The 12,828-nt window shown below is 43.3% G+C and overlaps 1 protein-coding gene across 4 annotated transcripts in view; it reads right to left on the minus strand.

The window, feature by feature from the left end:
* Positions 1-216: 216 nt before the first annotated feature.
* Positions 217-12,828, minus strand: part of Ocln (occludin) — a 50,458-nt gene continuing 37,846 nt past the window's right edge. For all 4 annotated transcript variants that reach the window (XM_036207054.1, XM_036207051.1, XM_036207052.1 and 1 more), the window contains 4 exons: positions 11,610-11,825; positions 8,278-8,449; positions 4,945-4,986; positions 217-1,820 (listed from right to left, as the gene is read on the minus strand). In XM_036207054.1, the coding sequence (XP_036062947.1) occupies positions 1,719-1,820; positions 4,945-4,986; positions 8,278-8,449; positions 11,610-11,825 (532 nt within the window). In that variant the 3' untranslated portion in view covers positions 217-1,718. The remainder of the gene's footprint in view (positions 1,821-4,944; positions 4,987-8,277; positions 8,450-11,609; positions 11,826-12,828) is intronic.

Consider the following 12,828-nt stretch of genomic DNA (forward strand, 5'->3'; position numbering starts at 1 on the left):
CTGAAACTCTTGAGTGTAGTTTTTCACAGCTGGGTGTAACAGCACTCATGACATGAAACAAGCACATTTTAGAAAGAGAATGCCAGGTTTAATACCTCACAAACTATGTACAGAACTTGAACATTCCTGTGAGATACAATTCAAGTCATAATTAAAACTGTAATTGGATAGATACTCTGATACAGTGAAAGATCAAAAAAAAAAAAAAGCATGTAAACTATCAAAGATAAAAAGCACTGTAAAAATACACAAAACTCTAACTCTGGATTTAAAATGATCTTTCAAAAGTAAATATATATTTACAATTTTTAAACTTTACACATTTGTTAATTTTACATGATCTTAAGTATCAGGAAAAATGATGTGAAGCCAAAATAATCCTAATCATTTATGTTAAAGTCAATATAAGAAGAAAATCAGTAGGGAAGGTGGCCAATAGAATGTACTGTACACAGTAGGGAAGGTGGTCTTTAGAATGTACTGTACACAGTAGGGAAGGTGGTCTTTAGAATGTACTGTGCACAGTAGGGAAGGTGGTCTTTAGAATGTACTGTGCACAGTAGGGAAGGTGGTCTTTAGAATGTACTGTGCACAGTAGGGAAGGTGGCCAATAGAATGTACTGTACACAGTAGGGAAGGTGGTCTTTAGAATGTACTGTACCCAGTAGGGAAGGTGGTCTTTAGAATGTACTGTACACAGTAGGGAAGGTGGTCTTTAGAATGTACTGTACACAGTAGGGAAGGTGGTCTTTAGAATGTACTGTACACAGTAGGGAAGGTGGTCTTTAGAATGGACTGTGCACAGTAGGGAAGGTGGTCTTTAGAATGGACTGTGCACAGTAGGGAAGGTGGTCTTTAGAATGGACTGTGCACAGTAGGGAAGGTGGTCTTTAGAATGGACTGTGCACAGTAGGGAAGGTGGTCTTTAGAATGGACTGTGCACAGTAGGGAAGGTGGTCTTTAGAATGGACTGTACACAGTAGGGAAGGTGGTCTTTAGAATGGACTGTACACAGTAGGGAAGGTGGCCAATAGAATGTACTGTACACAGTAGGGAAGGTGGTCTTTAGAATGTACTGTACACAGTAGGGAAGGTGGTCTTTAGAATGGACTGTACACAGTAGGGAAGGTGGTCTTTAGAATGGACTGTACACACAGTAATGGAAATACAAGAGGTGGAAATGCTATTATTTGCTGAATAATAAACAGACTTAGCCAGAACTGCCTTTGGGAAGCAAGCAATTTCACTGTAGAGATAACATGGCAGGGACCCAATTTCCTTACCTGAAAAGGGGTTATAAATAACGGTCACCTGAAGAGCTGTTGAGATGATTAATAAGATGGCCTCTACCTGGAGGAACACACCTGGGTATTAAGACATCATTGTCTGGCATGTGAAAGTTCATAACATGGTCCACACCAGAACCTGTCTTTAAATTTAAAACCTCAAACAACATGTCATTCTTAATACAGGAATCCACGTTGAAAGTGTAAAATTCTCAATTGGAGTGTTCAGCCCAGTGGATTATAAAAGCCATTTATGAAAATGTTTCAATACTGATGACGTGAAACTGACGGAATTAAAGCTATGGAAACTTTGTAATGATCACAAAGTTTAACTTCCCAGACTAGAGTCCAAAGTCACTTTGCCTCTGGAGAGAACTGCAGCGACATCAGGCAGACAGGTGTGCCTCACTTCCCCAGCAGCGGGGCAGCTGCCTAAGTTTTCCGTCTGTCATAGTCCCCAACCATCCTCTTGATGTGCGACAATTTGCTCTTCAACTGCTTGCAGTAATTCCTCTTACTTTTATAATCTGCAGACTAGAAGAGAGAAAATGCATCACATGAATGTAACAAACTAAATAATAGGTCTCCTGAAATGTCACCAGGTAATCAACTACACCCCAGGGCAGACCCCAGAGCCAGGAGGGTTTGGCTTTTTGTCTTGTTTTTTTATTTTTATTTTTTTGGTTGTGAGCCTAGCCTTCAATGGCTGAGCCATCTCTCCGGCCCTTATTTTATTTTATTTTAATGTTTCTTTAAGAGAAAGAGCTGGGTGGTGATGGAGCACGCCTTTAATCAGAGCACTCAGGAGGCAGAGACAGTTGGATCTCTGTGAGTTCGAGGCCAGCCTGGTCTACAGGACAAGCACCAAAACTACACAGAGAAACTCTGTCTCAAAATAGAAAGAAAAAAAGAAAGAGAGAAAAAAAGGGAAAGAAAGAAAAAGAAGAGAAGGAGGGAGGGAGGGAGGGAGGGAAAGAAGGAAGGAAGGAAGGAAGGAAGGAAGGAAGGAAGGAAGGGAGGAAGGAAGGAAGGAAGGAAGGGAAAGACAGGAGGGAGGGAGGGAGGGAGGGAGGGAGGGAGGGAGGGAGGGAGAAAAGAAAGAGCCCACATGAAGTTGGGTGGGGGGATACTGAGGTGGAGAGGCTCTGGGAGGAGCTGGAAAAGGGGGAAAACATCAAAATATATTGTAAAAAAAAAATTCTGAAGAAAAAAAAAGAAGAAGAAAATACTAGTCATCAAGAATTGCTGAGTATTAATTAAATGAGTATATTTACAGTGTTAGGCAACATCACTAACCACACAGGCAGATGGTTCTTTTTTCCTCAATATCATTTAAACTGATTTTTTGCAAAGGATATGATCATTTCTAAAAATGTGTTGTCACCATGAGAACCTGGAAACCTTTTTGCTTATAAATTATCTTAAAAAAAAAAATCAGGGGCCAATAAGATGGCTCAGTAGATAAAGATGCTTGCTGCAGAGCCTGATGACCCAGGTTTGATCCCCAGAACCCACATGGTAGAAAGAGAATGAACTTCTACAAAGTATCCTTTGAACTCCACACATGTGCCATGGTACACAAGCACCTCCACACATACATACATACATACACACATACATACATACCTTCATACATACACACATACATACATACATACACACACAGTAAACAAAGGGCTTTCAAAACATCAGTCAGTAAAGTTGTTGACAGAAGTAAACTAGAGGAAGGAAATCTAAACAGAGATTAAGAGACAGAAATATTTACTACACTTTATTCTAAAGATTTCTTTTTCCTTGGACAGGAGTGGCACACGCCTTTAATCCCAGCGCTCGGGAGGCAGAGTTCAAGGCCAGCCTGGGCTACCAAGTGAGTTCCAGGAAAGGCGCAAAGCTACACAGAGAAACCCTGTCTCGGAAAAAAAAAAAAAAAATCTTTTTCATCAAGTATATATGTGTGTATCAGTGTGTGGTGTGTGTACACATGAGTGCAGTTGCCCATGGAGGCCAGAAGAGGGCACTGGATCCCCTGGAGCCATTCAGTGTGGATCCTGGAAATAAAACTCAGGTCCTCTGCCCCTGTACACTTTTTAAAATTCATTTAAGGGGCTGAGGAGGTGGCTCAGTGCACAGTGCCCATTGCACAAAGCAGGAGGACCAAGTTTGATATCCAGCACACACATAAAGCCAGGTGTGGCAGCTGTAACTATAACCCCAGCACTGGAAGAAAGAGACAGAGTATCCTGGGCTTCCTGGCCAGTTAATCTAGCAAAATAGTAAGCTCCAGTTTCAACAAAAGACCCTATCTCAAAATAATTAAAAAACAAAAAAGATGAATAATTACATTTTGGTAAGACCTAACCCTACACAACAATAAAAATAAATGAACAACAGCTATGCACAAAAAACATGAATAGTTTGTTTGTTTTTTAATTTTGTTGAGACAGGGTTTCTCTGGCTGTCCTAGAATTCACTCTGTAGACCAGTAGACCAGGCTTGAGGAAACTCAAAGAGATTCACCTGCCTTTAACAGCCCTCCTCCCCAGTGCTGAGATTGAAAGTGTACGCCACCACACCCAGCAACATGACTGTATCTTACAAACATAACACTGAGCAATATAGACCACACATAAAATATATACTGTATGATTGCTTTTTTAAAAAAATATTTGTGTGTGTGTGTGTGTGTGTGTGTGTGTGTGTGTGCGCGCGCGCGCGCGCGCACCTGAGCGCATAATATATGTGAAATGTGTGTTCAGGAGTTGAGATGGTCAGAAGAGGCATAGGATCCCCTAAAACTGGAGTTACAGACAGCTATGAACCACCACATGGGTGCTGGGAAGTGAACTCCAGTCTTCTGCCGGAGCAGTAAATGCTCTTAACTTCTGAGCCATCTCTCCAGGCCCATGATTTCCTTATTTTTGTTTGTTTGTTTGTTTGTTTGTTTGTTTGTTTGTTTGTTTCGAAACAGGGTTTCTCTGTGTAGTTTTGGTGCCTGTCCTGGATCTCGCTCTGTAGCCCAGGCTGGCCTGGAACTCACAGAGATCCGCCTGCCTCTGCCTCCCAAGTACTGGAATTAAAGGCATGCTCCACCACCACCATGCCCATGATTTCCTTTCATATAAATTATTACAAGAGGTAAAACTAATCTATGACATTGGAGGGGGGGCATAAGAACAGGAAAGGAGTGGGGAGTTCTTAGGGTCACTGGAAAAAAAAAAAAGCATTTCTTTCTCTGGGTGCCAGGTACGCAGGTGTGTAGTCACTTTGTGAAAATTTATCAACTACCCACTGTGACTGATGCATTATTTGCAGATATTCTTCAACTTTAAAGAATGATTTTTGGGCTGGCCTTGGCAAACCACACCTTTGACCCTAGCAATGGAGACAGGTGGATCTCTGTGAGTTCAAGGCCAGCCTGGTCTATAAAGTTGAATTCCAGACCAGCTAGATACCCAGTGAAACCTCATCTCAAAACAGTTTTTAGAAAACCAGTATAAGCTTTAGCTACAAACAAACAAAATTAATGTTCCAACTTCTCAGTTATAATGCTCATATATAACTGACAGGGCCTTTGTCTATAATCAGTGTACATCTATCTACACGCATGGTATAGTCATCATAAACACTAAATAAGAGAGTGTTAAAATTGGATACTTACTCCTTTAACTTGCTTTAGTCTATTATATTCATCAGCAGCAGCCTACGAATGAGAAAAAAGAAAATGTTTATTGAAGCATTTTCTCTCTCAAGAACAGCATTCTTTGGGACTAGAGAGACAACGGCTCAGTCACCAAGAGTGTAGGCCTTCCAAGTATCATTTAAAAGGGCAAGCAGAAGCCACACACTCACTCTATGCAACTCTTAACAGTCACAGCTCAGTGAGCTCTCCCCTAAACTGTCTAGGCCTCTGTCTGCCTCGATTCCCACTCTGAGTATTTACTCAGACAGTCCTTTGTACACATAATGGGAATACAGCGTCAGTCATACCGTCTGCGCTGCTCAGATGTCAGCGTAACCCTGAGTAGAATTTGAGTTCTCTGCAGAGCGCGACATAGGACTTTATCTTTCTAATTTCAGCATTTCAAATAATCAAATACACAACAACTGATTAATAACTGTTGAATGACTTGAGAAAGGTTTACCAAAATTCAGATAAAAGCTATTAAAACATGTAAATCGAGGGACAGTAGCAGCACACACTTCACAACTGAGAAGCAGATCGTCTCAACTGAAAACTGTAATAAGTCCGCAATGAGCACAGAGCTCCGAGCAGCATATGACGTGACGGGGGAGGATTATTTACTACCGTTCAAGGCAATCACATGGCCCCCTAGCACATTACTGGGGAAATGTAGTCAGTACAAGTCCGACGGACAACTGAAATGTTTGAAATGCATGCTCTTTAGAAAAACAGTTTCATATTGTGGCATTTGTATTAACTGCATGAGAACACAGAGCACAAAACTGAAAGGCTTACCAGTATCTTATTGGTATTACTCTATTTCTAGAGCATTATATACCCTTCAACAAATTATGGGACAATCATAAAATTGAAAATTGTGTAGCTACTTTTAGGCATACACATTTTGTTTTGTTTTGTTTTTCGAGACAGGGTTTCTCTGTGTAGCTTTGCGCCTTTCCTGGAACTCACTCTGTAGCCCAGGCTGGCCTTGAACTCACAGAGATCCACCTGCCTCTGCCTCCCGAGTACTGGGATTAAAAGTGTGTGCCACCACCACTCAGCTAGGCATACACTTTTTAAAAAGCCAAACATGACGGCACAAACTTGAAATCCCAGTAGGCAGGAGGCAGGAAGATACAGGGTTCAAGGTCAGCCTATGCTACAGAGCCAGATCCTGCGTAAATAAAAGTAGACATTTATATTATTGATACAAAACAATAACCACAAACCACTTCTGCGTAAAGGAGTAGGAACAGGCAGTGCTAGAGCATAATGTTTAAGCAGCGGCGGCAGGGCGCTTGCCTAGCATGTTGTCTATCTGCAAAAGGAAAGAAGAAGCAAAGCCAGGTGTGATGACACACGCCTATAATGCTAGCCCCAAGCAAGAGGACTCCAAGCACACCTGAGCTACACAGCAACACATGAGACCTTGTCTCATAATCCTCAAAAAAAGAAGTGAGCGCAAAGGAAGAGGCTAAAGGTACACAGGAAGCAACCAAAAGCATCCCCATGGTCAAACTAGAACAACTGGAGCCACTGTGGTGTACAGTGTAGTGGGTAAGCTGTCCCATACTGTCTGAGCTCAGTGAGAAGCCAGCTCTGGAGGCAGGGTTGCCCTTCAGACCAAGCATGTTTGTGTCAAGTGTCCTCCCAAAGCCCTTATCTGGGAATGGACTCACCAGCCACACTCTGTGACAGGGAGGGAAGCGTATATAGCAAAAGAGCCAGAGAGTAACAACACCGTGTCCTTGAGACCAGCTAGAGAGTGAACCATTTCCAACAGAGGCTACTGTGGTTCACCTCATGATATAAAAGTGTCTGCACTGGGAACCAGAGGCCTGAAGTTCGGCATGGGAAGAAGCTCATCAATGCGGAGAAAGCTCAGTTGGGAACAGCAGCCTTATAGAGGCTTCCCCAGTGTTTCTGCTGGATGTGTGCAAGCCCCCATGATGACATTACCTCCTGTGGTTATTTGTTCTAATACTTGAAAGACTAACTCAACTCTGCCCTGGGGAGTCTTTCCGGAACTACAGCTGGCTGCCTTTAAAGGAACTTACCCAGTCAATTTTTGGTGAATGCTTTGAGTGCCCATTTAATGATGCTTTCTTTTCTTTTTTCCTATTTCTTTTTCGGGGGTGGGGGGGTGCACGTTGTTCAAGACAGGGTTTCTCTGTAATAGCCCTGGCTGTCCTGGAACTCTCAGTTTCCTGCCTCTGTCTCTGAATGATGGGATTAAAGGCATGGACTACGACACCCAGCTTAATTTTAATTTCAATTTTTTTTGTGGATGGGAGCTTTACCTGCAGGTAAATTTGCACATCACTTATGCCTGGTCTTTATAGAAGAAGCTAAAAAAGGCCATCAGATACCCTGGAACCTGGGGTTACACATGGTTGTGAACTGACAGGTGGGTACTAGGAATTGAACCCTAATCCTCTGGGAGAAAAGCCAGTGTTCTTAACTGTTCAAAACAAGTCCTCATGGAAGACTGTGTCTGGCTACATGAACTCCTGGCATTCTCTTGGTAACAAAGTTTTTCTGGCGTATGTGGTAGAAATTTAAGGGGGAATCCCCCACCCCCAACCCCCATGTAGCCCTGGCTAGCCTAGAACTCAGTATGTAGACTAGAATGCCTAAATTCACAGAGATCCTGCCCCTGCCTCCCAAGGGCTGGAATTAAAAGTGTGTAAGCACCACCCAAGGGCTCTACTTGTATGGGTCCAATTCTGAATTGAGGTTTTTACAGTAAGAATGAATTGTATTTATAAACAGAAAAGTTCCAGGAAAGGCACAAAGCTACACAGAGAAACCCTGTCTTGAAAAACCAAAAATTAATTAATTAATTAATTAAGCCATTTCTTTTAAATAAGAAGGGATACATTTATGTATCTAGAGTATTGCTTTTTTTCCCCCAGATAGAGTTTCTCTGGGTAAGTGTCTGGCTGTCCTAGAACTCACTTTGTAGACCAGGCTGGCCTCGAACTCACTGAGATCCACCTGCCTCTGCCTTCACCTGCTGGGATTAAAGGCGTTCACCACTACTTCCCGGCTGCTTTGTAACTTTTTAATCTATTTATCGTGTGTGTGTGTGTGTGTGTGTGTGTGTGTGTGTGTGTGTGTGTGTGTGTGTGGTGTGAAGCCAGGCAAGGTGGTGCACATGTCTGAAATTCCAATACTTGGGAGGTAAAGGCAAAAGCATCAGGAATTCAATGTCATCCTCAGCCATACTGTGAGTTCCAGGTCAGCCTGAACTATGTGAGACCCTGTCTTTAGAAAGACAGATGAAAACAAATTAGGTTTGGACCTTACCATATATTCTTCGCTTTCCTCTCTGTAGTCATCCAACTCTCTGTCTAGACGAGAGAGCTCTTTATTGACCTCGTCGAGTTCAGCCTGTAAACTCTTGTACTCCTGCAGACCTGTGTCAAAATTCCTCTTGTAGAGCTGTCTTTGTTGATCTGAAGTGATAGGTGGATATTCCCTGAGAAGGGAAGGAGGAAACGGTCACATGAGTACGCTTCGCACATAGAAAAAGCTGGTGGTGCCAGGCAGTGGTGGCGCTCGCCTTGTATCCCAGCACATGGGAGGCAGAGGCAGGCGGATCTCTGTGAGTTCGAGGCCAGCCTGGTCTACAGAGTGAGTTCCAGGACAGCCACGGCTACACAGAGAAGTCCTGTGTTGAAAAGCCAACTCCCCCCACCAAAAAAGAAAGAAAGAAAGAAAGAAAGAAAGAAAGAAAGAAAGAAAGAAAGAAAGAAAGAAAGAAAGAAAGAGCTGGTGGCTTCCCTCAGACAGCACACTGTATGTAAGGAATATGAAACCATAGTCTCTTGTTTTCTGTTGTGTCCTAGGAGACAGAGGTGGAGTGCACATCAATTCTACGAAGAACTATTACCGAGACTATAAGGGTGATCCGCCTATAACACCCCATTGGCTGTACAGGCACTAAGTCTAAAGTATCTGGCTAAGTGGCTATTCCCTTCCTGCCCCAACATTCTAAGCACATGCCTCCCAAGGCCACGTGCTTGTCAAGGGGATGTCCTTCTGCAAAGGAGAACATCATTTGGTCACATAGCTGTGCTCCCTTGCTAAAACTTCTGCATAAGCCCTCTGGAATGATTTCAGACCTGAAGACACAGCTCAGTGGCAGACCATTTGCTGACACCATGTACAAGGTTCTGAGTTCAAACCCTATTACCACACAAAAATCATGATTATACTTTTTATATTACCATTCACTTTAAATAAATACACCACATATTTTTACAAATAAATGGGAAAGTCATGAAATTCAAGGTTCCCAGTTAATAAGAATGCACTGGATTCTCACTAATGATACTACAGGATAATAGAACATGTATGTTTAAAGTCTTAAATGCTGGAGCACAAAGCCTGTTTTGATCACCGAGGAACAGCTGGCAGGGAGTGGCTGTTTCCTGCCGCCACCTACCATCTTCAGACCAGTTTATTTGTTTATTTTTGGTCTTATTTTTCCCAAGTGGAAACAGCTTATCTTATTCTGTCATTAGAAAAGTATGTATTAAAAATGCACACACAGAGGCTGGAGGCGTAGCTCAGCATTCAAGTGTGTGTTTAGTGTGTGTGACACCCTAGGTTCAATCTCCAGCATTAAAAAAAAAAAAGAACTATAAGAACATGTTCATTGCAAAAATAATGTGACAATTCATGAAAATATGATGAATTAATGCTGGAATTCTGAAGCCAACAAGACTTGGCTCAGTGGATAGAGGTGCTTGCCTCCAAACCTGGCGACTAGAGTTTGATCCCCAGGACACACATGATGTAAGGAGAAGTGGGTGACTCTGACTCCCTCAAATTGTCCTCTAACCTACACACACACACACACACACACACACACACACACACACACACACACACTGCCCCACCCAAATAAAGAAACTGTAACAAACAATCTCGAAGATGGCTTTTGTACCTCTGGATGCACTAGCTATTCCTTGTATAGGACGCTGACTCATCAAAGCAGCCACTGAGAAAATACTCAGAATTATTTCACAGGAAGATGAAACTTCGTGGAATATGGGACTTAAATTTCAGCTCTAACAGTCAATAAATGCCTTCTTTTTAAAGAGAGAAAAATTGTATCTTCTAATTAAAAGGAAAACAGAAACTTGAGACTTCTCAGAGTTTTCAGCTAAATGTCCCATTATACAAGTTAGACAAATATTTCACAGACAGATGAGTAAACCAGGCCAGTAAGACTCTTGTGGGCAAAGAATGCAAAGTATGGGAATCGTAAGTAAGGGATGACAAGCTACCCATGCTCCCAACACCTTGGAAAGCAAGGTTTTGTTGTTTTCGTTTTTGTTTTTTTGTTTTTCAAGACAGGGTTTCTCTGTGTAGCTTTGCGCATTTCCTGGAACTCGCTTTGGAGACCAGGCTGGCCTCGAACTCACAGAGATCCACCTGCCTCTGCCTCCCGAGTGCTGGGATTAAAGACGTGTGCCACCACCGCCCGGCGGGAAGCAAGGTTTATGAACCAACATTCATACTGCAAAAATTTCTGATGAGCAGGGCAGCAGTGGCACACGCCTTCAATCCCAGCATTGGGGAAGCAGAGGCAGGCGGATCTCTGTGAGTTTGAGGCCAGCCTGGGCTACACAGAGAAATCCTGTCTCAAAAAGAAAAGAAAATTCTGATGTCTGTTCTGGTGTCAGAACACCTAACAGGAAAAGGTTCCACCCTCACACCGGTATATTTGGTGGTGGTGGACCAAAGCAGCCACTAATACAAAGGCCTTAACCATAACTTCTGCTGCAACACTAAACTGTTTCCTTAACTTCTTACAACGCTGTCACAGGAGTTCTCTGATTAAACTTTAAAAGAAACTCAGGGCTTACCATGAAAGTGTAACTGGAAGGGAAGTGCCAGAGGAAAGCCTGTGTGATTTGGAAATGTTATAGTCAGTCCAACACAATTCCCCTAAACCCAGGTTTTATTTCTCTGAAAGCCTTCCTTGAGTGTCCACTGGTGGAAGAGCCATTTCAGGGCGAAGTGTGGGTGAGAGAAACATGGTTCCAGACAAACAGACCTCTCCGCTTCTGTTTTATAAAAGGGCACCAATACACACACACACACACACACACACACACACACACACACACACACACACGAATGTCTCAAAGCTTGGGGGACAGAAAATGAGATGGCAACATGATCCCAGTTTCAAAGGCAATAACCCTAAACCTGGCTGGTCAACCATGATGACAATAACCCTAAACCTGGCTGGTCAACCATGATGACAATAACTCTAAACCTGGCTGGTCAACCATGATGACAATAACTCTAAACCTGGCTGGTCAACCATGATGACAATAACCCTAAACCTGGCTGGTCAACCATGATGACAATAACCCTAAACCTGGTTGGTCAACTGTGATGACAATAACCCTAAACCTGGTTGGTCAACTGTGATGACAATAACCCTAAACCTGGCTGGTCAACCATGATGACAATAACTCTAAACCTGGCTGGTCAACCATGATGACAAAAACCCTAAACCTGGCTGGTCAACTGTGATGACAATAACCCTAACCGTGGCAGATCATCCATGATGACAACCAGAACGCTCAGAAGGCTCTGGGAAAGGAGAAAGGCCCTACCTGACCCAGTCCTCCTCCAGCTCGTCACAGGACTCGCCCCCTGTCGTGTAGTCTGTTTCATAGTGGTCCGGCTCTGTTCTCTTCGACCTTCCTGCTCTTCCCTTTGTGGGAGCCCGTTTCGAAGGTGTCTCTGGGTTACCGCTGCTGCTGTAGCGAGGCTGTCTGAAGTCATCCACAGGCAAAGTCAGAGGAAGCTCCTGAGCCACTTCAGGCACCCTGTGAAAACACAGGCCACCGCTCAGAGACCAGGGAGCGCGCTTTGACTCTGCCACCACCCTGCAGCCCAAAGGGCAGTGAGAACAGCACCAGGAGACACGCAGGGGCACTCACTCACCCGAGGAGTTCATCTGCTACACTGAGCAGATAGATCGATGCCTGGTTTCCCCCGCATTCGGTCTGGCACTAATTCACAACCCTCTCACACACAAGTAGCTTGAAAGCGCTGATGGGGGGAGGGAGGGTCCATGATTAAACTTCTAAGAGAAATGGATCTCATGCTTCCTTTTCGGAAGTTCAAACTAAGTTTTAAGAAGTGTTTATCTGCCCTCTGCTAGAGACTTACTCTACAAAAGGCTGTCAGGAAAATGAGCACAATTCTTTTCTGAAGGTTCTTCCAGCCCCCTGGAATGCCGTGTAAGGACGAAGGCTCAGCTTATCCAGTGGAGATAGGCTCTTTGCAACATAAATTTTATGTTACTTATCCTTTCAAGATGAAAGTTTGAAAACCTACAATATTTAAACTAAAATGCTTCCTGGATTTGAGTATACTGGCAAATGCCTGTCAGCCCAGCATTCGAGAGGTTCAAGCAGGAGAATCTTTGGGTCACCTTGGGTGGGCTAGACAGTGAGACCCTGTCTAAACCCTCACCATTCAAAGGAAGGAGTTTATTAAGTATCTTTTAACTCTCTCTGTGTTGATCTGAAAGCCATGTAGAATCAACAGGAGGTTTACCCTAACACTTACTATGTTTCTAACGTAATTATTTCACGTTGCATCAGATTTTAAATTGGGTATAATGTTCCTGCCACAAGCAGGAAAACAAAGCCCAATGCAGCAATAAAACCCAGGCTGCTACTTCCGAGTAACAGAAACAGTGTTACTTTGCTCTGTAACAGTAAGAACAGAAATGAACAAAGCGCTAGGCTTCCTAAGTTATCCGCCTGGCTATTCAAACCAACTGTTGAACATGTCTGAAGCTTTTCCCCCTTCTCACACTTT

This window comes from Onychomys torridus, chromosome 15 (assembly GCF_903995425.1).
Source record: "Onychomys torridus chromosome 15, mOncTor1.1, whole genome shotgun sequence".
NCBI classification, from domain to species: domain Eukaryota; kingdom Metazoa; phylum Chordata; class Mammalia; order Rodentia; family Cricetidae; genus Onychomys; species Onychomys torridus.